At 40.6% G+C, this 27,834-nt stretch overlaps 1 protein-coding gene across 1 annotated transcript; it reads left to right on the forward strand.

The window, feature by feature from the left end:
* Window positions 1-448: 448 nt before the first annotated feature.
* Window positions 449-22,854, forward strand: LOC100493683 (vomeronasal type-2 receptor 26-like). Its single transcript, XM_018089709.2, has 6 exons — window positions 449-642; window positions 1,849-2,140; window positions 8,352-9,152; window positions 19,469-19,699; window positions 20,391-20,514; window positions 21,950-22,854. The coding sequence occupies exons 1-6, from the start codon at window positions 449-451 to the stop codon at window positions 22,852-22,854; spliced, it is 2,547 nt and encodes an 848-aa protein (XP_017945198.2).
* Window positions 22,855-27,834: the final 4,980 nt, after the last annotated feature.

The following is a 27,834-nucleotide window of genomic DNA, read 5'->3' on the forward strand; positions in this document are numbered from 1 at the left end:
TTACTAATAGTGAATATTGCTAATATAAGATCAGCCAGTAACTACAGATAAAAGAAACATGTTGAGCTACAGCTGTTCCACTTTATTGCAAAGTTTTCTCCATCTAAACTTGGTACAAATATATTATTCTTTTTTTTAGTCATGAGAAGAAAATAACTTTAAATTAGTATTTTCGTAAAAGGCCAGAGTTCCCCAGGTGGCTGTGTCTATATTCATTCTACTGTGCAATTCCTCTCTCTGCTCTCTATAAAATGAGGGTTGGATGAGCCGGGCCCCTTACTCTGTTCTACACACACAGCCCAACCCTGGGGCCCCTATGTCTCCCTGTGCCACTGACTGCCGCTGGGAGAAATATTCTAATCTTCTGCTTTATATTGGGCTATATGGGGCAATGCTGGGAGTCACTGCTGTCTGTTATTCTGTGAAAGTGCTGATCTATCTGACATTCATGTATGTGGGACCCTGCGGATGTAGGAATCAGCCTCTCAACCCTGCCTGTCACCTACAGATCTTTAAAGCAGTGAAAGAATATGAATACATGCAGGAAGGAGATATCATTATCGGAGGGGTGATGGCTTCATATTTCTATATGTTTAATTATACATTTCCATGGGACAATTCCACTGGCTTTGCATGTTTAACGTAAGTCCCATCTGCTGAAACCACTGAATTTCCATTAAATAGGCTTTTTTAGGGTCATGATGGTGGGAACAAATAAGCTGGGACTGCCAGGGTCTCCATTATCTCTTCCCTTGCTTTCTTAAACTCCAGAAGTGAGGTTCTGGGAAGTTGGCCTTGATTGGTGTTAGATTCCACTCAGTTACTGGCAGTTACTGGGAAGTCTGACCAAAGTATAGCATTTTTATACATAGTTTGTCAGTGGTGAACGTGAAAATAGAATGATTTTTGGATGGAAATTTGGCAGAAATTTAATTTATGGGTTTCATTATCAAGGTGATATATAATTATTTAATGTTGAAATATTACTTTTTTTTTTTACCTTTTATCAACACATGTTTTTACCCCTTAACTGGACTATTCACCCCCATTTTTAAACAGGGGGAGGGCAGCAGAGCAGTGAGTTACAGAAGTCTAAACAAGATGAGTAGGGGATGAATGAGAACTTTCAGTCCCCTAATGTGAGGAAGGGACAAATGCAAGAGGGGTTCCTAAGGTGAGCATTTGAATTTGGGGAAAGAATAAAAGGTAAATGTGACTCCTTAGCAGTAAATTTGAGGTACTGGGATTATATGGTTGGTTTCCACAATGATAGTGATGTCAGGCAGGGAAACAGAAGTGAATGGTTAGAAGATGATCAGTTCAGTTTTCTTCATGTTGAATTTTAGGCAACAAGAGGACATAAATGCAGAAATTTCTAGTAGACAGTCCGTGACATGAGTATCATAGACATATCAATGCTACTGAGACCCAAATGAGCAAATTAGCTGACTTGTGGCCTGTGGTGTAGATTGAAAATAGGAGGGGTCCAACAATGGAGCCATGAGGTACCCTAAGTTAAATAGAGCAAGGTAAGGTGGAACTGGAAATTTGCAAAAATACTGGCATAACAGGGCTGTTATTTATTTATTTATTATTTATTTAGTGCAAAACATGTAACATGAGAGTTATGGTTCCAAGGTGGAATTGGAGATGCTGAAAAATCCATTAAAAAATAGGAGAAGATATAAAATAAAGTGGAATTAAGAGACAGTACTAATTAATTTAGCACAAGCAGGTGGATTCTAACTGGGATAGTGCAGTAATATACTGCACTTTATACATCTCTTATAATGATTCTAAAATGAATGATAATAATGATCTTTAAAGGTAATTTATTTCTGATCTTAGTCCAAACCAACAGGCTTACCGCTACTTGGTGGATTTTCGCTTTGCCATTGAGCAGATTAATAAGGATCCAGCCCGGTTACCCAACCTGACCCTGGGGTACCATATATCCGATTCCTGTGGGGACCCCCGGAAGGCAGTGAGGAGTGTGTTCCAAATATTATCTGGTACCAGGGAGCCGGTTCCCAATTACTCCTGTGTGGGAAAGAGAAACATTGCTGGGTTTATTGGGGATCTCATCTCAAAGACAACGGTACCCATAGCCCAGATACTGAGTGTGCTCAGATACACCCAGGTAAGAAAAACATCACTTAGTACAATAATCTTTAAAAACATGTCCTGAAATTAAAGGGAAACTGTTATGAATTTTATGGGGTACTTTTTATTTCTGAATGACACTGTTACACAGCAAATAATTCCCTCTATGATTTAAACCTTTAACTGCCAACGACGTACGGAGTACGTCTTTTGGCAGATAAAGATTCTCTCTGCAGAAGCGGAGAGTTTTAAGCAATGACAGCCCCCTGGGCCACCCCCAAAGCAGCATCGCCTCTGCTGCTTGCTCCCCGCTTCCTGCTTCCGGTTTTCCCTCCACTCACCAGAACTGCAGCAGGATGGACTGCCATGCGATCCCTGCTTCTGGTCAGGTAAGTGTGTTTTATTTTTTGCATTTACACACTTACACACATTTATACCTACATACAGCACACAATTTAGCACTTTTTTGTTTCATTTTTTATTTTTCACACTCATATACACTTATATACATTCATATACACACTTCCATACTGTCACACTACTTTTACATATGTTCACACATGTATACACAAACTTTTTTGTATTATTTTTTTTTCATTTTACTGCTCATTTTTAGTTTATTTTCCCTAAAAACTGTTTATTTTGACAGTGTGACAATTGGATCAGATATTCTGACCACTAATTACACTGTTTTGTGACTTGTTTTGCTGATTTGTACAATTTTGGTGGTTTTATTGCATTTTTATCCCTGTATAAGTGTTCCTGATCTGTTTTTAGCATAGCTTTGCAAGGTGTAACTTTGGTGTACAAAAATAACTTTACCTATTTTTAATTCATCAGAATGTGTACTTTCCAAAACTATATGGTTTCTGGGGTTCTCTGTATAGTTAGGGGGTTTACGGCACATAATACTCTGACAGGGGGCTCTGTGCAAAAGCTGAGTTGGCAGTCGAGAAATCCATATGGATATGCATATTGGGCATCAAACTGTTCAGTAGAACTCTGGTGTTCCTATTTGGGGTGATTTTCCTTTGTATGCAAGAAATTGTATGAGATAAATGCGGAAAATTGCAACATTTTTAGGAGATTTTCTGAAATGTCATAAAAACCACTAACTTTAGGAAAGCTTTGCAGATTGGTACTTTTGTGTAGAAAGGAATCTTTACCCATGTTGGATTTGTCAGAATGTGTACTTTCCAAAAATATATGGCTTTCTGGGTTTTTCTGTATAGTTTGGGGGCATTACAGCACATAATACACTGATAGGGGGCTCTGTATGCAAAAGCTGAGCTGGCAGGCGAGAAATCCATATGCATTATTTCATTTTGGGGTCAGTACACACCACAGACTTTGGTAAATCTATGCATATTGGGCATCAAACTGTTCAGTAGACCTTAGGTGTTCCTATTTAGGGTGATTTGCCTTTGTACACAAGTAATTGTGTGAGCTAAATGTGGCAAACTGCAACATTTTTAGGCGATTTTCTGAAATATCATAAAAATCGTCAAACTTAGGAATGCTTTGTATGTAAATCTGGGGTTTGTTCCGATTGGGGCCCCTAAATGCCACATACTTAGGTAAACCTATACATACTGTGCATCAAACTGCTCAGTGGACCCCTGGCATTCAAATTCAGTGTGTTTTATCTTGGTACCTAATGCTATGTGGGAGATAAGATGCTGCAAACTGGAAGCTGAGTGGATTTTTGGAAATGTCATCAAAATTGCTAATTTTAGAAATGCTTTGTGGCTTGGTACTTTGGAGTAGAAAGACATGGGTACCCATTTTAGATTTGGGAGAATGTGTACTTTCCAAAAATATATTACTTTCTGGGGTGAGAATACTTTTAATTAGCATTATCCCACATATAATGATGTAAATGTGTTGATTTTGCAGGAGCTGAAATGACAGAAATGATAGATCATATGGGGCTATGTTTACATTGGAGCCCCTACATGCCACATACTTAGGTAAACCTATACATATTGGGCATCAAGCTGTTCAGTGGACCCCTGGCGTTCAAATTTAGGGTGTTTTATCTTGGTACCTAATGCTATGTGGGAGATAATATGCTGCAAAGTGGAAGCTTTGAGGGGATTTTTGGAAATGTCATCAAAATTGTCAGCTTTAGGAAAGCCTTGTGGCTTGGTACTTTGGAGTAGAAAAACTTGTGTATCCATTTTACATTCGGGGGGATCTGTACTTTCCAAAAATATATGACTTTCTGGGGTGAACGTACTTTTTACTAGCTTTATCCCACATATAATGATGTAAATGTGTTGATTTTGCAGGAGCTGAAATTACCAAAATGATAGATCATATGGTCGTATGTTCACATTGGGGCCCCTACATGCTACATACATGGTAAACCTATACATATTGGGCATCAAACTATTCAGTGGACCCCTGGCATTCATATTTAGGGTGTTTTATTTGGTTACTTTATGACCGGTAGGAGATTAGATATTATAGACTGGAAGCTTTGAAGTGATTTTTTAAAAACTTTTTGATAACAAATTTTGATAAGAACCTACAACTTTAGGAAAGCATTGTGACTTGATAGTTTGGAGCAGACAGACAGTTGTGCCTACTCTGGATTCCCCAGAATCTGTTCTTTCCAGAAATGTGTAATTTTCTGGGATAAACCTTCTGTTAGTGGAAGTTTTGGCCTTGAAATCTAAAGTATGCAGCTTTCTGGAGCAGTGCTTTGGAAATTTGGTAGTGTACTGCTGGGAGTTTTTGACCTATACAAGTGAGAAACCTCCATAAAACTATATATATTTGGTATTGGAACATTCAGGAGACATGGGACTTTCTAAATCAGTTGTATTTTTATGCATAAAATAATTTTAGTTTCTGGTATGTGTGTTTATATTATGGAAAATATGATTTTTTTAAATTTTATAGACATTTAGAAGCCTATATCTTGTTACAGAATTGGAATTACACCAAAATTCTACCAAATTTTGAAAGTTTAGTTTGTCCTGAAAAAAACGATATATTGTTTTCCTGGATAAACTAAAAGTCCCCCCGAAGAAAGGCCCCTAAAGTGAAACAGTGCAAAATGTTCAAATACTGTCTGGCAGTAGAAGTTCTGCTTTGTCCAAAATGGCTATCACTCCAACTTGCAGCACAGCAGTAAAGTGTGCCTTAATCTGAGCTTTGAGAAGGAGCCAGCGCTACACATTAGAACTGCTTTCAGCTAACCTATTGTTTCTCCTACTCCCATGTAACTGGAGGAGTCCCAAGCCGGACTTGGATTTCTTACTATTGAGTGCTATTCTGATACCTACTGGGAGCTGCTATCTTGCTTTCTTCATTGTTCTGCTGATCGGCTGCTGGGGGTGAGGGGGGGGATATCACTCCAACTTGTAGTGCAGCAGTAAAGTTTGAGTGAAGTTTATCAGAGCACAGGTCACATGGTTGTGGCACCCTGGGAAAAGAAGACTTTTTTTTTTTTTTTTTAAATATAAAAAAACTCTGTGTTTTCAATAATGGATTTCAATAGAGGACTCTGCTGGAGAAGCTCTATTAACAATTGATGCATTTTGAGTTCAGTGCTGGGAAACTTTGCTTAAAGCAACTGCAGCAACAAAGGACGGGGGCCCAGATTTACCCAGATCAGCTTGGATTCTTATTGAAGATTTAGTGCATTTGAATCTATTGATGTGAGGAAATTATTATAGGGGTGGTTCACCTTTGAAACAAAATTGTTTATAGGGCTTTCTCTCCACTAAACATGTATTCTTTCTATATATTTGCATTACCAAAAATAAATGGTTTAGGAGATAAAGGACTGCATCAGATCAATGAACTAGTCCCCAGTGACAGCACTTTATTTGCTTTAGTAGCCACAGAATGACACTGCCTGGAATTAGACAACTTGTTATCAACAAAAACCCCCAGATCTTTCTCCATTAAGGATCCCACCAACACTCCCATTTAGTGTATAACTTGCGTTTCTATTATTTCTACCAAAGTGCATAACTTTGCACTTGTCCACATTGAACCTTTTTTTCTAGTTTGCTGCCCAGTTTTCTAATTTTGTCAAATCGCTCTGCAAAGCGGCAGCATCCTGCATGGAACTTATAGTTTTGCACAATTTAGTGTCATCAGCAAAAACAGAAATGGTACTTTCTATGCCCACCTCCAGGTCATTAAAGCGGACCTGTCACCTTAAGAAATAATTTCAAATTGTTTTCTATTGTGTTTGGCAAGCAAAATAAACTTTACTTACACTATATAAATTATTTTAATCTTATTTTCTTCAGCCTTTGAATTCACAATTGCAGCAAGCAGGCAGGGGCCATTTTGTGGACACTGTTATCAAAGCAGGCATTGCATCCAGTCAATATCTTGTTTCTGTGCCAGTATGGGGGGACCTGATACCCATGTCCATGCACTGGTTACACAATTAGATGGTGAGGAGGGAGGGGGAATGTCAGGAGTGCAGTGACATCTAAGAAGTTCTGAATTGAAAGTAACTGTCTGCCCCACCTCTATGCCTAAGGCATAGAGGCGGGGCAGGCATTATATGATTGACAGCTGGGATTTTAAAATGCTTTTATAATGGGTATGGATGTGGTAATAAAAAAAATATTTTGGGTTTCATGTTTAATTTGAAAAGGGCTTTTATTATACAGCTTTTTATGTCTGGGTGACAGGTCCACTTTAAGTTACCATCTACCAGCGGATACAAGTGTAAGCCTAATTGAATTCACACTAACAAATAACTATTTCTTGCTTGACCAGGCATTGTACCTACAGCAGATGGGGACCAATAGGGGAACCCAGTTTGCATGGATAAACTAGATCAGGATTTCCTCTCTTCCTGTACCACCAAACCCCTAGAACACAGAACACCTCCACTATATTGATGACACTCTTATTATTCAGGTAGATACTGAGCAAAAACTCATCCAGTTTCATGAACAACTTAATAGCTTTCACGTGACCGTCATTGTTAAATAAGCCTACTCTGCAACCCACATCCACTTTATGGACACAACTCTTTGTATCAAAGACAATATATTGGAACCATATATCAGAAACATACGTACAAACCATGCTACCTGGTGTATGACAGCTTCTACCCGGACCACACTAAACACTCCATCATCTATAGCCAGGACCTACCCTATATCCAAATCTGTTCTGACACTTAAGAAAGGGATCAGCACCTTGGAACCCTCAGAAAAAGACTTTATTAAAAAATTGTCACGCTCGGGCAACAAATTTTTGCGTGCACAAGAATTTTTTTATGATGGTCACATCATTTTTTCTTTCCCATAAACGACTTATTGCATGTACTTCAAAACTGTCCTGTAAGACATCTTTACTCAGACCAGGCACCCAAATGAGCAATCCTCCAGACAGGCATGTAAACAAGTTCCAGAATGTTATTTTGCTTAGACAAGAGCTGCCTTATGCATTTCATGTTCTTTAAAAAGAAGAAAATGTTAAAAATAAATTAACATTATCAGAAAGGTCTATGTAGATACAGCAAAGCTACACTGAGTCCTCTATCAAAAGAAACACAGGATTCCTTGTCTTTGTTTAAACATGTTCTTCAGTACCAGACTTCCCTCAGAAAAAACCTTCATTCCCAGGGCCGGAGTCTGCTCTCTCCTCTCTTCCTTCTCCAGCTCCCCCTTCCCATAAGAATAAATAAGAATTCACTCCCCCTCCCATCAAAATGTGTGATCTGAGCTACCAGCAGCCAGAGCTGCAGCACGCAAGCTACTGAGACCAAGCTAAAATGACAGCTGCTATCTTAAACAAACAGAGGGACCTTCTAGGGCTGTTTACTTGGGTATGTAAAGCTTTCTGCAGAATAAATATAGTGTCTAATGGCAGTAAAATGCCAAAATGTCTTTCCTTCTCTTTTAACACATAGACACCATGACAGATGTTATTCACCCATAAGTTGAAGGCTCCATGTGGACTGAGGTGAGTTACTGTTTGATGACATTTTTAATCTTCATCTTCATTCAGAATGTAAAACCAGTTGGAATGAATCTGTAGAATATGACTTTTTTTCCCTTTTTTCTAACTAGAACAGGCAAATATTTATTTTTAGTTTATTCAGGCAGATATTTGTCTAGGTATTTATATTTAGAAGTTCAGCTTTTGTATGACATACCCACAGTGAGCTTGAACTTTGTCTTTAATAGAGAAAGGTGCTATTCTTTAAATTGCTTGTTAAGTTTTGTATTGATCAGAGCATTATCATCTCTCCATATCTACAGATCAGTTACGGAGCGACAGACCCATCGCTCAGAGACAGAGCCGCCTTCCCGTACTTTTTCCGTACTATACAGAGTGATGAAGCCAATTATTTTGCTTTAAGTAAATTACTGAGACATTTTGGCTGGACCTGGGTTGGAATAATTACATCTAATGATATGAGTGGGGAGGAAGAGATTCACAGTTTGGCCAAATATCTAAACAGGGAAGGCGTCTGCATTGAGTTTACAGCAAAGGTGAAAATCTCTAAAGCAAATGATTTCTCTTTAAATCAATATAAAAGCATAATTGGAAGATCCTCTACCAGTGTCTTTATAATTAGTGGAACAGCTTCTGTTATGTTTGTGGATGCATTACATTCTGCTTTCACACAAAAGACTTTAATTCTTTCACCTAATTGGGGGAATAATGATATTGTCCTTGGATACAATATAATAATATTTAATAACAGTTTGGTGTTTGTGCCACGTTACCATTATGATCTGGGGACTCCTGAAATGAGCAGATTTTTAGAAGATTTACATCCATCAAAATTCCCAGATGATGAGTTAATTGAAGATATCTTCCTAATGTTCCATTTGTGTTTGTCAAAAGACCAAAATAAGAATAATTTGTATGAATATACTTCCCCGCATACTCTTTTTAACTGCACTGGGCAGGAGCGTATTACAGACCTTTACTATTTCAGGGGTGAAACCAATTCTCCCCTAGTGCATCTGGCAGTTGATATAATGTCTCAGGCACTTCATGAGATGAACATGTTGTTTATCAGGAAATCCAATCAGCATCCCTATAAGTACCAGGTAATTATCACAAATACTAGGAAAGTGTCCTGTGTATGGCTAGGGCTGTGGCATAAGGATCATAGATACATAGTAACATAGTCAAGTTGGGTTGAAAAAAGACCAAAGTCCATTAAGGTCAACCCTTCTGAGTGAACCCCAGGGCATTGTGAACTTAAACACCTTCTCCTTCATTAAAATGACTTTAGGTGCAATACAGATGCTGAGGAATAAGGAGGAATAGAAGGAAACTAATGTTCATGCACAGATAACAGAGGGGCCCGAGGTGTAAAGCACTGAATGTTTTCTTTAGTTTGGTATTAGTTCCCAGAATTCCTTGTGTTTATTTGCATACATATGAGGCAGTCTTCTTAACCAATTTGATTTATTTGTGGATCCACATTCCTGGCTCTACATTAGTGGACTAGAAAACCCTGTACTACAGTGATGAGCCCCAAGAAGGGTGAAACCGGTCTGTAGTTGGGATTCTGATCAGCTATTTTTCTGGCTTCTGCTTTAACCCTTTAAGTGCCAGCAGAATTTCACATTTCGGTTCTCCTCTGTGCCAGACATTTTGTAAACATTCTGTGCTCTCTCATTTTAGGGGCTTTTGCTGGGGGAAGGGTTAAGATTAGGTAGGAAAACTATATATTGTTTTTTTCAGGAGAACCTGAGCTTTCCAAATTTGCCAGAGTTTATTTCCACTCTTGGAACGAGATTTATACACAAAAGAAAAATTTATATTTTTCACGATATAGGGATTTATATCAGAAACAAATTTTATTTTATGGACAAGAATTCAACTAATTTAGAAAGCCTCATGTCTCCCAAACGTGCCAATACCTGGCAGACTCAGAAAAATGTTATTGCCATCCGGAGTGATCAGGAGGCAAAAGAAAGGGAAGAGCCTCTAAAGCTCCACCTGTTGTGGAGGTGCAGATTCCATCTGCTGCCCCAGACACCTCTGAAGGTGTTGCAGGAGAAATCGAAAGAGCACCTGAACCATTGCAGGTTCTCCAAATGAAGGGTGCTTCTGATCCCATTCCTGCAATATCACATGCAGATATCCTCAAAGCTCAAGTGGAGGAGAGACATTATCAATCCCTCAGCCAGGAAGAGCCCAGGGATGAGGATAATATTGTAGAAGAGGATGAAACAGGTGTGGCAAATCCTTCTGCCCCTCTCATCCCTGCTGAGGAACTCAAAAGGTTTCTTGAGAGCAACCTTAGTGTAAAATTGGATACCTGGAGAATTGGCATGATTTGCCTTTAATAATACATTCTGTGAGACATTATACTGGGGTCATAAAAGAGGTGAAGAACTATGGCACAGCAGAATATCTCCGTATCATTAAGTTCCACAAAAAGTGTTTGTCTCACCAGGCCTCTGTGAGGGCTAATATATATATATATATATATATATATATATATATTTATATTGAGTATAAGCACACTTAATACAAAGGGCTGTCGGGGGCCTTTCTGCATGTTTTAGGTACTCTTCTTTCTTAACCAAGGAAGATGCTCTATACATTTTCTTCAAGAGACCCATACCACTCCAGGGCTTGAAGCAACCTGGCATCTGGAGTGGAACGGTAGGGTCTTTTTTAACCACCTCACATGGACTTCATGTGGGGTGGTGACCCTATTCACTAAATCCTTCCAGCCTGAGGTGCTGAGTGCTAAATCTGTCATCCCAGGCCATGTGTTACATCTCTGGGTCCAGGACTCGAATAGCACATACAACCTTATAAACATATATGCCCCAACTACCGCACCAGAGAAAACACAGTTCTTTGAAAGTTTGTCAACATACATGGAGACAGTTGACTCAGATGAAACCTTGATTATGGGGAGTGATTTCAATTACACCCTGGATGCTTGAGACCGCAATGTGCCCCAGAAAAGGAACTCATCGGAGTCAGCACTGCGGGAACTCATTGCCCGCTTCTCCTTGGTTGACATATGGAGAGAGCAGCACCCAGACACAAATACTTTCACCTGGGTGAGAAATGGTCATGATTCTCAGTCCCGGATTAATAGGATATGTATATATCGGGCAATCTCATGTCACAAGCCAGGTGCAGTACCATTAGGTTGGCTCCATTTTCAGACCTCAACTGTGCCTTTGTGATAGTGGCAGATGCACCATCACTGGCCAAAGCTGCCTATTGGCACTTTAAGAGTTTATTGGAGGATGAGGGGTTTGCAAAGTTGGTCTGGGAAATATGGATGGACTGGAGGGGTTTTCAGGATGAATTTGCCACTTTGAGTCAGTGATGGGATGTAGGCAAGGTTCACCTAAATCTCTTGTGTCAAATATTTAGGAGTCTATCTGTCAGCTGAGGAGTGCCCTGTCTCACTGAATTTCAGTGAACTTTAGGAGTGTGTCCTCATCCATCTTGGAAAATGGAAGGGTCTTGCTAAAGTGCTTTCTTTGAGGGAGAGGGCATTGGTGATCAACCAGCTTGTGGCCTCTCAGCTCTGGTACCAGCTGATGTGCCTTATCCCAACTCAAGAATTCATTGCTAAGATCCAGAGAAGGTTACTGGACTTTCTCTGGTTGGGAAAGCACTGGGTATCTGCAGGTGTTTCAAGCCTTCCCTTGAGAGAGGGTGGGCACGGAGTTGTGTGCATACGCTCCACAATGGTGTACTCTGGCATCCAGCTTTTATCACCAGCTATGCAACATGGGGTATAACCAAAAATTATTTGTCATCGAACCTGAAGGGTTCTTAAAAAACCTCTCATCATTACCGGCATACTACCAAGAGACTCTTAAAACCTGGAGCATGGGGGGGCGGAGCCTAGCCATGGTGGAGAACAGTCGCACTACCTAAGAGCTCCGTTCATCCGATCCTATCAGACCCGTACTCAAGCTATAAAAAGCTCTCAAACTTGACAACAGGTCCCTTAAAAGTGAGGGTATATCATGGGCAAAAGGAAAATCCACGAACAACGCGTTACGATGTCTCCGTTTCTGCATAAGGCGCCCACACAGGGTACGCACCTTTCCCAAGATGGCGGCGAGGCCGACATACCAGCTCCGGATCCGCTCAACGCCGCAGAATCCCCTCCGCAACCTGTAAGTCCCGCACGCTCACTCTCTCCTACCCCAATGCCACAATCTCCGGCACTCTCCTCATTAAGCCCAGACCAGCCAGAACAGCCAGTTACGGCACAAATACTATCTGAACAATTAGCTCAACTACATCATGCACTCATAGCCACAATAGCCCAAACGGTCTCAGCAGCAGTCAACACAGCGGTAAAAGACTTGCAGAGAGACATAACTGACCTGGGCAACTGAACAGATAAACTTGAAACCTATACCGACGATATAGCTCAGCTCATGATATATGTAGAGGAGGAAAATATGTCCCTTAAAGAGGAACTCACCCATTTGAGAGATATGTGCGAGGACCTAGAAAACAGGTCAAGACGCTCCAATTTAAGGTTCAGGCGCATCCCGGAGGAAATCCTAGCATCTGATATCACAAAATACTTAAAAGACTTATGCACACATATTTGCCCAGACATACCCGCTGATCTTTGGCTTATGGATAGGGCTCATCGGTCCCTGGGACCTAAACCGCCACCAACTAAGCCAGCACACGATATCATAGCCTGCTTTCACTACTTTCAAAGTAAAGAAGCTATTCTGGCTAAAGTCCGCTCTACAGATGCCATTGACTTTCACAATCACAGAATACAAATATTTACAGACCTATCACCAATAACTTTAGCAAAGAGACGGGAACTCAGGCCAATCACATCAAAATTAAGGGAAAACTTGTGGTAAACCGCTATGGCCAGACATACTCTTTGCAAAACCCGCAGAATGGCAACAAGTTCCTACATGCATTGGGTCTCAATACTAAAGGCCCCACCACATCAGCACACAACTCTCCACAACCCAGGAATACAAATACTCTTAGCCCGCAATGGCATAAGGCGCAAAACCTTCCAGCCACTCCGAGACTGGCACTAAGTCCCTCTCCGCCCAGGGCTACTTGATATTTACATGATTACTGCAAAAAATCTTTTGAAGCGCTGAAGTTCACCTTATCAAAAACCCTGGGATACTCATTTTTCCTACACCGTAAGGATCATCCGGATGGACGACTTATCAGTCAGTTTTTCTCTTTCTGCTACCAAAAACTGTTTCTCTCCACGGTGCCTGGAACTACCTGACCCCCACCTGCAGGAGCATATAGACTCCTCTCAAGCCCGGATAAATATCCAAGCCCCTACGGTTAAAACACCGAAACTTTGGTGGCAAACAACCTCCCCCTTACGTTAAAAAAGGGGACAAAAGTAAAGCTAACTCTTTCTTCATGCTACCAACTTTTATCTTTCCTACTTTTAAGTATAAAGGTTGTTCTCTAAGTTTATGTTTATCAGTTAACACTTTTCTTTTTTATTTAGGATGCATATGTAATGTACACGGGTATACTAAGCCACAAGGCCAAAGACGGTTTTTGCTTTCTATGACTAAATTACTGAAGGTTTTGCCTTTAAGGGACTTTGGAGAGACCGGTCACATAGTCACAATACCACCTTCTAAACAGCCTTTCACGATCAATGAAAATGGCTAAGCTTATATCACTAAATGTTAAAGGCCTCAATAGCATACATAAAAGATATCTAGCATTGAAAGAAATTAAGCAATCTGGAGCTGAAATAGCGTTTATCCAGGAGACCCACTTCTCCAAAGAAGGGCCTCAAAAACTTTACTCCAAATTCTACCCAACAGCCTACTATGCCTCTGGCCCACACAAAAAGGCAGGCGTGGCTATTCTTATACATAAAGATTCCCCACTCATAATTGACCGGACTCTCCAAGACCCAAAAGGCCACTACTTAATTATATCTGGTAACTATGCTAAAGTTCCAATTTTGCTGATCAATATCTACTCACCTAATAAGAGGCAAATTAGCTTCCTAAGGAAAGTAATAGCTAAATTATGTCCTTTCACCACTCCTCTCATAATCATGGGGGGCGATTTTAACATGACTTACTCTCAAATCACTGACAGGTCATTCCCATCCAAAGACCGCATGGCTCATACTTTGTCAACAAGGTTTAGACAGACTATGAGGCAGGCTTCCCTATTCGATGCATGGCGTATTACACATCCTAAAGACAGACAATATACCTTCTATTCCCCAGTATACAAAAGTCACTCACGCATAGACTATTTTTTTATCTCCCATCCTTGCCTACGCTTACATTTTTCGACAAATATTCTGCCATTGACATGGTCGGACCATGCCCCACTTCTGCTTACTATTGACCTCACCAAACTACCACCTAGAGAAGCACATTGGCGCCTACATGAAACTTTACTACACGACCCAGAAGCATACAAATCCATAGAAACCAAACTTAGAGAATTCTTTCAACTCAATGAAGGCTCAGTCAACTCATTAGCTACGTTATGGGAAGCACACAAGGCGACCATTAGAGGCCATCTTATAGCATTGACTTCCCAAAGGAAAAAAATAGCTATAGCCCAATATACCACCTTAAGCAAAACCCTCAGAGATTTAGAAGCCCAACATACAATCAAAGCCACAGGCAACCTCTTAACTCAGATCCTACAAACCAGGAAAGAATTAACAGCACTCAAACACAAAGCAGTAGAAAAGGCCATTATCTGGACAAAACAAACATACTATGAAAAAGCTGACAAACAGCATACACTACTAGCTAAAAAATTAAGAGACCAAAAAAACCCAATCTAGAATCAACACCATTAGACTCCCATCAGGACACCTCACCTACAATCCCGATCAGATAGGAGCTCAATTCTATGACTTCTACCAAAAATTATATAACCTATCCAGAAACACCCGAAATCAAAACAGCCAACCAAATCCCACACATGACTTTCTCAAAGATCTAAACCTACCCAAACTTACAGAAAATGACCTACGCACCCTTAACAAGGAAATAGATTCAGAAGAACTAGCCTCTACTCTTAAACAAATGCCTAATGGGAAAACACCAGGACCAGATGGCTTCCCATATAGATACTATAAAGCATACCACCATATACTATCACCCTATCTATTAAAATTATTTAATCAATTTCTACAGGGCTCACCAATCCCAAACACCTCTTTGATGTCTCACCTTTCCCTACTACTAAAAGAAGGCAAAGACCCAACTCAATGTACAAACTATAGGCCCATCGCCCTTTTAAATTCGGATCTCAAACTTTTCTCTAAGATTTTAGCCAACCGCCTAGCTCCCATTCTACCTAGACTCATACACAGAGACCAAGTCGGGTTTATCCAGGGACGCCAAGCGGGAGACAATACTAGACGGACAATTGACCTCATAGAAATACTTCAAAAACAAAAAACTCCAGCCCTAGTCCTAAGCCTTGATGCTGAAAAGGCTTTCGATAGACTGAATTGGTCATACCTATTCATACTACTACAACACCTTAACTTTGCAGGCCCCTATCTCTCCGCCCTACAAAATCTCTATAGTTCCCCCACAACTTACTTAAAATTACCAGGCCAATCTGGAAAGCCCATCTCAATCTCAAATGGCACTCGCCAGGGCTGCCCTCTATCACCTTTATTGTATGCCTTAAGCATAGAGCCATTAGCAGCTGCAATTAGATCTCATCCTGACATCAAGGGAGTGCTAGGACAATCAGGCCACTATAAAGTGGCCTTATTTGCTGACGATGTTCTACTGACCCTAACCAACCCCATGATCTCACTCCCAAATCTACATCAAACCTTATCCCACTACAGCACATTCTCTGGATACAAATTAAATCTGAACAAATCAGAAGCCCTGCCACTAAATATCCCTCAGAAAGCATTAGAAACCCTCAAAGCGAATTTCAACTATAGATGGAAAATAGACTCAATTGCTTACTTAGGGACTCATATCCCAACTAAATATAGTCAGATATTCAACCTTAATTTCAAACTTCTCATAGGCGAAACCAAAACCAAGTTAGTGGAATGGGCAAAATACCCAATTTCATGGCTCGGAAGAATAGCAGCTCTAAAAATGACTATCCTACCTAAATTTTTGTATTTATTTGAAACATTACCTGTGCCAATATCAACGAGCATATTAAAACATATACAGTCCACATTTCATAATTTCATATGGAACTCCCGTAGACATAGAATTCCCAAATCAGTAATTATGACAGCAACAAGACGTGGTGGGCTGGGTGTCCCCAATCTACAAAAATATTATGAGGCCACCCACATAAGACAACTCTTAACATGGTCAACGTGGAGTTCACCCACCATCTGGGGTCAAATTGAAAGCGACCTACATGAAGACTCCCACCTTAATTCAATAATCTGGTCGAAAACAAGAAAACTGCAACTATCTCCAAATGTGCTGAAATCAACCCGCCTCACACTCACAACCTGGACTAGGCTCAAACATAAACACAAATTAATTTCCAACCTGTCGGGTAATACAATCTACCTAAGGAACCCCAATTTCTCCCCGGGCATGGACCAATCCTTCTACAGAAGGTGGACTGGGCTAAACCTACATACAGTGAGGGACATGATAGAACCCCAGAGATCTACAATACTTACATTCCAAACTCTGAAGGACAAAGCTCCACAACTCAATCTTAAGCTATTTGAATATCTCCAATTGCGACATTTCCTATTACCATATGCAACTTCTGCAAAGGCTGGCCACCCAACGGCATTTGAAATCATAGCAAAAAGAGGCCTCCCACAAAAAGGCCTGATCTCAGCACAACATCCTAACAATCCCACTCAAAGGACCCAAGCCCGGCACAACTATATGAATAAATGGGACTTGATACTTACCCAACCGTTATCTGAAACAGACTGGACGAGCATTTGGGACAATGCAAGAAAAATGTCCACATGTGTCAGACAAAAAGAACAAATCTATAAAACCTTGATGTTTTGGTACCATACCCCCGAAAAATTACATAAACTCTTCCCTGACCACTCTCCAAATTGCTGGAGAAACTGCAGCTCATACGGCACCCTACAACATATTTTTTGGGACTGTCCCATAATCCAACCTATCTGGAAGGACATTGCAAACCTACTGAGCCGACTGTTCTCCCGTGAGATCCCCCTGGATCTCCCCACAATGCTATTAGGGAAACCATTCCCGAAAATACGCAATAGTGGTCAAGCACTAATCAATCAGATACTTACCGCCACCCGATTAGCCATAGCAGCAAAATGGAAAACATCCACTTCACCTACTATAAATGAGATAATCAACTGAGTGAACTCCAACAGGAAGTTCGAACATGGAATTGCCATTCTTCACAATAACATCCACCAATACCTCAAAATCTGGGACGTCTGGGAACTACATGGTCTGGCCACTTAACTCAATATCACCCTATAGGGGACACCCACCCACCCACCTGCTTATTCCTCCTACAGCTATAATTTCACTACGTCTATTGACCTTTTATATTTAACAACTTAATAGTCTACCCTGGTTTTATTCATCCTTCATTGCTTACCTAACCATACCGATGCTTACAGTTCTCCTCCTTCCCTTTTCCCTATTCTTACATTGAAACTACGATACTGATGTTTATTTGACTTTCTGAATCCTGTCAAAGGCAATATGCTTACTACACACAGTACTGTATTTTTGCTTTCTGTTCTGTATAATTGAAAAATAAAAATATAAGTTACAAAAAAAAAAAAACCTGGAGCATGGTCTCCGTGTTAAGGGAAGGAGTTATTCAAGGGGAGGACATTCTAACTGAGCCCTTACTTTACAATCCATCTTTAAAGACTAGGATGTTAGAATCCACCAGCATCCGCCGCCGCCTTTGCTGGGCTCAGTTAACCAGATTTGGGGATCTCCTGGATTTTGAGAGAATAGATTGGGTGCAAACTCAGGAAGTTATGCAGTGCATGGAATTGCGCACCACCAGAGTTCCAAACCGTCTAATCAAGGAGATCAAGGACACCATCTCCTCTGGCTCTCACACCTTTATTAATGAGGCTTTACATGCTGGAGAGCCAGATTCCCCTTGGAATGCCCCACCTCCAGCCATAATAATAGCACCTAAGATCCGTCAATCCCCTCAGGCTGCTCCTTCTCCCAACCTGAACCAGTTGGAGAATTTTACCTTGACACACTTTTGTGACATGCCAAGAAAACTACTGTACTCTCTCATGCTCCACACCGTACCTTTCCTTGCCCTCGTCTCCCGCTATGATACCATCTGGAGGCGGGTGCTCAAAGAGGGCGAGAGACCCCAGTGGCGAGCCCTTTATTCCAGCTTGGTGCCCAGACCCACTGGAGACCTGAGTTGGAGAGTGCTCCATGGTGCACTGAGCACAGGAGAGTACTTGGCTCATTTTACAGACTCCCCGGCTGCTTGTACATTCTGTGGCAAAAGGGAGTCCCTGTTTCATGTTTACTTTCATGCGCCAGACTGCAACCTCTTTTAGCTCTTTTGAGGAAACTCCACCTGCAGTTCTGGTTACACTTTTCCCCTCATGTTTTTATTTTTGGACACCCAGTGTCCCAGGACAATCGAGGAAAAGACCTCCTCTCCAATTTGCTCCTGGCTTTGGCCAAACTAGCCATTTATAAGTCCAGGAAGCAGCATTTGGAAGGTGGCAACCCTCTGTCATCAGAGGTATTGTTTCGGGTGCTGGTGCGTTCCTGCATCCGAGTGGAGTACACCGAGGTGGTGTGTCTGCTGGTCAGTTAACTGAGTTTGTCAACCAGTGGGCAATAAATGAAGTACTCTGCTCAGTAGAAACAACATGCCTGACTTTTCCTATGGGGCCCCTGGGCAATTGCGTCCCAGGGGCCACTCGTTCCCTGCCTCTGCTCATTATCTAGAAGCTGGGGAATGAGCAGGGAGCAAAGGACCAGCTTGAAAAGCCGCTCCTCCGCTCCCAAATCCGGAAGTGCAGCAGGATGTACAATCTACGTTCTGTGGCACTTAGGTACTTTTATACACAGGACATACATTCTAGGTCCTGTGGCACTTAAAGGGTTAAAGACTGAGTGGGTGTGCTTTAGCCTATAGGATAAACCTATGTAAATGGGGGTTTCTTGGAGCTTCTTTAGATTAGTTCCCAGTATTTCTTTTATTTACAATACAAAAATTGCCCAGCCCAATATAACCATAAAAGAATTAACAATACATCAAAGTGGGATCAACTAACACCCCAAATTGTATAATAGCATATAATATGAATTTCTTTAATCTATGAAAATTGAATGTGTTTTACTACCTTATTGTTACTGTTTGTCTGATATGTCAGCAATGTCTGAAAAAAATTATGATTTTAATTACTTAATCTTGTATGCAGGGGTTGCACCATTTTTTAAAAAACTATCAATACAGCACCCAAACTGGACCAACCTCCTCATTTAATGAACATGGGGAGTACATGTCTGGGTTATGGATCTATAACTACATTATATCACCTAATCGTTACCTAAAGAGAAAGCTCATTGGGGAATTCTCCCCATGGGCCCCCCCAGATCAGCAGCTGAACGTCACACCATCATTAATACAATGGAAGACAGATATCAATAAAGTGAGAAGATTTACATTAACATGTTTTTTAAATATATGTATAAGATAAAATATAAATATAAGTTAAGACTGCACTGAGGCTTGCAAGTTGACACTTACAGCCGTACCTGAACGTAGCAGTTAGTGAGGAGTCTGTCACCTGGAGAGTATACCTATGCTAATTCTGCCTATTTGGAGATACAAAGACTGTTAATACCTATAAGAGGGGCCTGGATGAGTTCTTGATCAATCAGAATATCCAAGGCTATTGTGATACTAATATCTACAGTTAGTACTAGTGGTTGTATATATAGTTTATGTATGTGAGTGTATAGATTGGTAGGTGTGGGTTGGGTGTGCTGGGTTTACTTGGATGGGTTGAACTTGATGGACTCTGGTCTTCTTTCAACCCTATGTAACTATATGTAAGTATATGTAACTATATGTAACTTTATATAATGTACCCCCTTTATTACTTCATACTTCACACATACAGGTTTTACATTTGGTCACATGATGCCCAGACATCATTTAGAGGGTATACCCTGCCTCTTGATGGAGCTACAGTGCATTCTTTGATCTTACCCACCTTTACACCAGTTTTGTTATGTTTTAAAGATTTGACACTCATATTGTTCATATTACATTACACAAATATCCTATAGGACAGGTGAATTCTCTCTGATTTCTTTGTATTTTTATGATATTTCTAGATCCCAAGAGCTCAATGTTCAGACAACTGTCTCCCCGGCTTCAGGAAGGCAATAAAGCCCAGAGCCCAGTCCTGTTGTTATGACTGTGTCCCGTGTTCCGAGGGAGAGATCTCCAACACAACTGGTACAAATGCATGGTTTTTGAAAATATCTCAAATGTTATAGCTTGTAAGTTTCTAAAATGATAAAAACACTGAGCATAAAGAGAAGAGATGAGTGAAACTGTCCCATTTCAAACGGCAGTTAATGAGATTTGAGACATGAGATTTTGCCAAATGCATTGGAGTCAATGGATGCTTTTTCCTAGTGGATTAAAAACACATTCTGGTGCAAAAAAATGTATTTTCTTCTGGCTAATGCATGAAAACATTTCAAATACTGCAGCTGGTGTTTTTTTTTTCTCACATTTTTCAAGCAACAAATGACACAAAACATATGGTGAAATTCTAGTGCACTCCTGGCAAAAACGTGAATTTTGTTGCAAAACTGTATCAGGTGGCAATGAGTGAATTTTTTCACCAGACATGGATTCACAGCAAATTTCCACATTTTGCCATTGGTGAATCATTTTGGGAAACTTCAGTGAAAATCCGCTGCAGAAAAATTGGTTGAACGTCAAATAAAGTCACTGTTGCATCAAAATAGGCATTACCACTGCAAAATAGGCACAGTCACATCAAAAGAAGACACATGCGACAAAAAAGTTGCCAATCACAGTCAAATACTCGAGTACTGTTCTGGCACTTTGAGCTTGGAGCTAGACTGTAACTGAATCCTTATTCTGTGACTGATTCCCAGCACTGTGTCAGGCCCCTTGCTGGTACCTTACATATAGAGATAATGATGGCATTTTCCCGTCATTATATGGCACAGGAATCAGACATGGGGATAAAGGGACAGACTTGTTCAGTGCTGGGAAACTGTGCTTATTGCTCCCAACTCCAATTGCAGGAACAGAGAACAGGGAGCCGGATTTACTCACATCAGCTGGGATTCTCATTGGGGGATTCTTTTGCATATTAATGCAGCCACTGGCTTTGGAGAGCTGGGAAATGTTTCATTAAACAATGCAAAAAAACTCTGAAACCTACATTACATTACATGGCAACAGTGGAACCAGTGCAGTCTTTATATTATGATTCTTTATTAATCAGCTATGCTGTATCAGTTTCTATGGCAGATGTTATGTAACGTGTTGTTTGTTTTGATAATTTATTACGATCCTTAAGCTCCGCCTCCCAACAGCAGCCCAGAGCTCACTGAGCATGTGCAAGCCCTTGGTTTGAAAAAGATGTTCTAACAAAGTAACAACATGGCGGCCCCCTGTGGAAAAGTTTGAAACCCTAAGTCTTTCCTTTGATTAGGCTTCTCAGCCTCGGGGTTTGTGCATGTTCTGTATACAAATTTCAGCATTTCTAATTATATTCTATTTTAGACTTTAGTTCTCCTTTAATTGTAGAGCGTTTCATTGAGTGCTTTAGCAAAAATTTTATGAAGTCCAAAATTCTTCTCTTTTATATGTGAAATGATTTTGACTTGATTTGTTTACACATTTATAGATAGTGAGAGCTGTATCCAATGTCCAGATATGGAATGGCCCAATGAGCAGAAGGACCAGTGTATTCCCAAAATAGAAGAATTTCTTTCATTCAGTGCTGATGTTATTTCTGTGTTTTTTTCATTCATCTCAGTTCTATTTTTTGTTATAACTGCGGTCACACTGGGAATTTTCCTTAAGTACCAGGACAGCCCCATAGTGAGAGCCAACAACCGGAGCCTGAGCTTCCTCCTCCTTGTCTCCATCAAGCTGAGCTTCCTCAGTGTGTTTCTGTTCCTCGGTCGCCCTGTGGATATAACCTGCATGCTGCGCATCATCACTTTTGGAATCACCTTCTCCATAGCTGTCTCTTCTCTCCTGGCCAAGACTATCATGGTTTGTGTTGCTTTCAAAGCCACCAAGCCAGGGAGCTCATGGAGAAAATGGCTGGGAGTCAAACTGCCCAATTCTGTAGTCTTGTTCTGCTCATCCATTCAAATAATCATCTGCATGACTTGGTTGGCCATTTCTCCTCCCTTTCAGGAACTGGACATTCACACTTCCCCTGGAACCATCATCATTCAGTGCAATGAGGGCTCAGCTATTGGCTTTTACTCAGTTATTGGGTATATGGGGCTTCTGGCAGCTGTTAGTTTTGTTTTAGCATTTTTAGCTCGGAGCTTACCGGACAGTTTTAATGAGGCCAAGTACATCACTTTCAGCATGCTGCTCTTCTGCAGTGTTTGGATCACAATGATCCCGGCCTATCTGAGCACCAAAGGCAAAAACACTGTGTGTGTGGAGATATTTGCCATACTCACCTCAAGCGCGGGCCTTTTAGCCTGTATATTTCTGCCCAAATGTTATATCATTTTATTCAGACCTGAAATTAATACAAAATCCCATTTACTTGAAAACAAATCCTGATAATATTCCAAGTAATACAGACACATTGTATAAATAGCCTGTATGGAAATATATGTTTTGTAGCACTGTTAAAGTTCAGTTCATGTTGAGAAGCTTCATCTGTTTTTCAAAATATATCCACTTTTAAAATTATATTTAATCCCAAAAGAATTTACACTTTTACACACAGAATTTAACACTTTTAACAAGTTATAAAATCATGACCCAGCAGAGATTCCTTTCAGAAATGCAATAAAATGTAACCTGTTATATTTTACTCAAAGTAATCATGAAATCATTGCTTATGTTAATGTTGTACTAGGTTTGTTCAGAAGAAGTAGTCATAATAATAATATTTCCAATGCCATAGCAAAAATGATGAGATAACATAATAGGCCAGAAATTGACCAGATAGGTCATTTCGGACTTTTCTATTAGTAGGGTATAAAAGCCTTGTGTGCCAAGGCATAATTAGGTCTCTTGGTGCCCCAACGACATCCAGAGAATGGAGGCTTTTTTTAAATTAAAAAAATATATATAGGCATCCGAGGGCCACCCCTAAAAATGTCCCACCCTAGTCACAGTCCCTCGGGTGCCTTATTATAAATTTGCCCGGTGTGTGTTATCTGCAAAATAGAGGTTTGTCAGTCTGCTGCAATCTTTGTGTAATGCTGATAATCAGGTGTTTGTTTTGCTAAAATGTTTTGTTGAAGCAAAAGCTGCTTTGTTTATGGAGGTACGGAATATATTTGTTCTGCCCTCCCTACGTATTACCCTGGGGCAGGGTGTAGTTTGACATACACATAAACTCCTCCCTCCATTAATTCACTGAGACAGGTTGGTAGGCTTCAGTTTATTAACAAAGGGGAAAGTGTGAAACTGGGGGAAATATGGCAGCATTTACTATACAGCATAATAAAGTACAGTAAACAAAACATTGTGGTTCATATAATGTACAAACATATAAAAGATGAGAGGCATCCGAGTAGGAGTAAGGCCTAGATGCCGGGGGAAATACTGATAGCAGTGCCATGAGGTGACTGCACATAAGTCATACACCGGAATAAAGGCATGAACAAGAAACATATCTGCTTGTATTACTAACCTAGGGGCTAGGGATGGATAATACCTACCAACGATGCTTCCACAGGGCTGGATGGGGTAGGATTTATGCAGGATGTATTTTATGCTGTTAACACTGCTAAGATGGCAGCTATAATGAACCTTTTCCTGTATTACACATGGTCACATGGTAAAGTATGGTAAGCTGAATAGGATATTTTTTAAAGCAATCACAATTTATACATCAAGAAACCATTAGGTGGTGCAACTTAACAATATAACAATGCTGGAGGCATAACACTCCCCATCTGATATTGTAAGATATCACCCATTTCAAAGTTCTCTGGAAGAGAGCAATAGGATTAGATCAGATATAGGTCTAAGGAAAAGTTTAGTCTCATTCTGCTTTGCAACCTTGACCTCCACCACCTCTTTTGAGTAAGCAAGGCTGATGGTGTAAGTATGAAGGGATTCTCAGGATCATTGGATACAGAGGTCAAAGATCTAACATTCATAATGTCTGCTATTTCTGCCATGAAGGTAGTGAGAGTCTCAAGAGTAAGCCTTGTTGACCCTTGCTGTAAGAAGAATTCTGCAACCTATGCCTATCATCCTTTCCCAAGCACCTCCCATGTGGGAAGAATGAGGAGGGTTAAATGTCCATGCAAGATTTTGTCAATGTTTGAAGGAATCCACTGGAAGTATCCATGGATTCAATAACTCTATGTGTACTGCCCAGATACTCAAACAAGTAAACATTACTGCCCAGTATTGGCCATTAGTGTGACCCCCCTCTAGTATGGTGTGAAGTACAGACCATTAGCAAAAAAAAAAAAAGAGAGGATCCATGTGTGTGTTTGAAGAGATAGCATAGAGGAGAAGTTTGTGCAGGGATTGAGGGAGAGTTTAGGTAGCTTTGCTAAGTCTGACTAGTGATCTACTTTCTACTGCTCTGTAGTAGCACATAGGGAGAGATTTGTGCAGGGATTTGAGGAGAGTTTAGGTAGCTTTGCTGAGTCTGACTAGTGATCTACTTTCTACTGCTCTGTAGTAGCACATAGGGAGAGATTTGTGCAGGATTTGAGGGAGATTTAGGTAGCTGTTGATGAGTCTGAATAGTGATCTACTTCTACTGCTCTGTAGTAGCACATAGGAGAGATTTGTGCAGGGATTTGAGGGAGAGTTTAGGTAGCTTTGCTGAGTCTGACTAGTGATCTACTTTCTACTGCTCTGTAGTAGCACATAGGGAGAGATTTGTGCAGGATTTGAGGGAGAGTTTAGGTAGCTTTGCTAAGTCTGACTAGTGATCTACTTTCTACTGCTCTGTAGTAGCCATAGGGAGAGATTTGTGCAGGGATTTGAGGAGAGTTTAGGTAGCTTGCTAAGTCTGACTAGTGATCTACTTTCTACTGCTCTGTATGTAGCTGCTGGTGGGCAGGCAGCTGTCCTGTGCTGATCATCTGCTGTAACCCAATAGTCCTTGTAAGGACTGCTTTTATTTTTTGTTCTTTTCATTGTGTACTGCAGCTCCGTCTGTGTTTGTTGGAGACAGGTGTGCTGCTCTGAGTAGTGCACTAAGCACACCACCGTTTAAACAATAATTTTTTTTTATTTGTGTTTTTTTTTACTTTGCTACTGTAATTTATAGAGCCCAGTGCTATTAGTCTAGCTGTGTTGGGGACTGGTGTGCTGCTCCTAGTTTTATTATTATTTTTTTTTTCATTTATTTATTAGAATTAGATATACAGGACCTTTTCAAAAATTAGCATATTGTGATAAAGTCATTATTTTCTGCAATGTACTGATAAACATTAGACTTTCATATATTTTAGATTCATTACACACAACTGAAGTAGTTCAAGCCTTTTCTTGTTTTAATATTGATGATTGTGGCATACAGCTCATGAAAACCCAAAATTCCTATCTAAAAAAATAGCATATTTCATCGCGCCCAATAAAAGAAAAGTGTTTTTAATACAAAAAAGTCAACCTTCAAATAATTATGTTCAGTTATGCACTCAATACTTGGTCGGGAATCCTTTTGCAGAAATGACTGCTTCAATGTGGCGTGGCATGAGGAATCAGCCTGTGGCACTGCTGAGTGTTATGGAGGCCCAGGATGCTTCAATAGCGGCCTTAAGCTCATCCAGAGTGTTGGGTCTTGTGTCTCTCAACTTTCTCTTCACAATATCCCACAGATTCTCTATGGGGTTCAGGTCAGGAGAGTTGGCAGGCAATTGAGCACAGTAATACATGGTCAGTAAACATTTACCAGTGGTTTGGCACTGTGAGCAGGTGCCAGGTTGTGCTGAAAAATGAAATCTTCATCTCCATAAAGCTTTTCAGCAGATGGAAGCATGAAGTGCTCAAAATCTCCTGATAGCTAGCTGCATGACCCTGCCCTTGATAAAACACAGTGGACCAACACCAGCAGCTGACATGGCACCCCAGACCATCACTGACTGTGGGTACTTGACACTGGACTTCAGCATTTTGGCATTTCCCCTCCCCAGTCTTCCTCCAGACTCTGGCACCTTGATTTCCAGAATGAGCATACTTTGGACCACTGAGCAAAACAGTCCAGTGCTGCTTCTCTGTAGCCCAGGTCAGGCGCTTCTGCCGCTGTTTCTGGTTCAAAAGTGGCTTGACCTGGGGAATGCAGCACCTGTAGCCCATTTCCTGCACGCGCCTGTACACGGTGGCTCTGGATGTTTCTACTCCAGACTCAGTCCACTGCTTCCGCAGGTCCCCAAGGTCAGGAATCGTCCTTCTCCACAATCTTCCTCAGGGCCCAGTCACCTCTTCTCGTTGTGCAGCATTTTCTGCCACACTTTTTCCTTCCCACAGACTTCCCACTGAGGTGCCTTGATACAGCACTCTGGGAACAGCCTATTCGTTCAGAAATTTCTTTCTGTGTCTTACCCTCTTGCTTGAGGGTGTCAATTGATGGCTTCTGGACAGCAAGTCAGGTCGGCAGTCTTACCCATGATTGCGGTTTTGAGTAATGAACCAGCTGGGAGTTTTTAAAAGCCTCAGGAATCTTTTGCAGGTTTTTAAGAGTTAATTTGTTGATTCAGATGATTAGGTTAATAGCTCGTTTAGAGAACCTTTTCATGATTATGCTAATTTTTTGAGATAGGAATTTTGGGTTTTCATGAGCTGTATGCCACAATCATCAATATTAAAAACAAGAAAAAGGCTTGAACTACTTCAGTTGTGTGTAATGAATCTAAAATATATGAAAGTCTAATGTTTATCAGTACATTACAGAAAATAATGAACTTTATCACAATATGCTAATTTTTTGAAAAGGACCTGTATATATTAGATATATATGTATATATTAGATATAGATATTTAGATATTTATTTAGACATTCTGTCTAAAAATAACAATAGTAATTCCGTGTCCAGAAACATCACCTGAGTGAACGTTTTTCCACCGCAATACTACATCCACTACTGTATACTTTGCCATTGCAGGCCTTGTTGTTGCCACTGTCTTTTTCAACCAAGTGCCACCTAGCTGTGTGAGCTTTTTCACATTCTGTCTAAATAACAATAATAGTTCCGTGTCCAGAAACCAAGTTGTTGTTGTTGTTTTGTAAAAATAAAAAAAATGCCAGGCAAAGGCAGGCCGCCACGCAGAGGCACTAGGGGCCATGCTGCTATGATATCCTGTGGCCCTAGGAAATCGACCAGTGTTCCGAAGGCACTTACCCTGAACTCCAAAAATGCTGAAGAGGTAGTTGACTGCTTACACAGCACACCCATCCTCTACCATTTCTAACTTTGCCAGAACATCCTCATCCTCCTCTGCTATGGGCACCCACGTACCACTTCCTCCACCACCGCCGCCCCTTCTTCACTGGATGAGTCAGAGGAGTTGTTTTCACATGAGTTTTGTTGAACTGAGTGATGCGCAAACCATTATTGCCAG

The sequence above is a fragment of the Xenopus tropicalis genome, chromosome 1, assembly GCF_000004195.4.
Source record: "Xenopus tropicalis strain Nigerian chromosome 1, UCB_Xtro_10.0, whole genome shotgun sequence".
In the NCBI taxonomy this organism is placed as follows: Eukaryota; Metazoa; Chordata; class Amphibia; order Anura; family Pipidae; genus Xenopus; species Xenopus tropicalis.

Bases quoted from the DNA above. Each gene is read 5' to 3' on its own strand.
- LOC100493683 (XM_018089709.2), top strand. From the start codon at position 449: ATGTATGTGGGACCCTGCGGATGTAGGAATCAGCCTCTCAACCCTGCC. The intron at 643-1,848 runs GTAAGTCCCATC...TTCTGATCTTAG, and splicing joins ACTGGCTTTGCATGTTTAAC to TCCAAACCAACAGGCTTACC. The intron at 9,153-19,468 runs GTAATTATCACA...TCTTGTATGCAG, and splicing joins AGCATCCCTATAAGTACCAG to GGGTTGCACCATTTTTTAAA.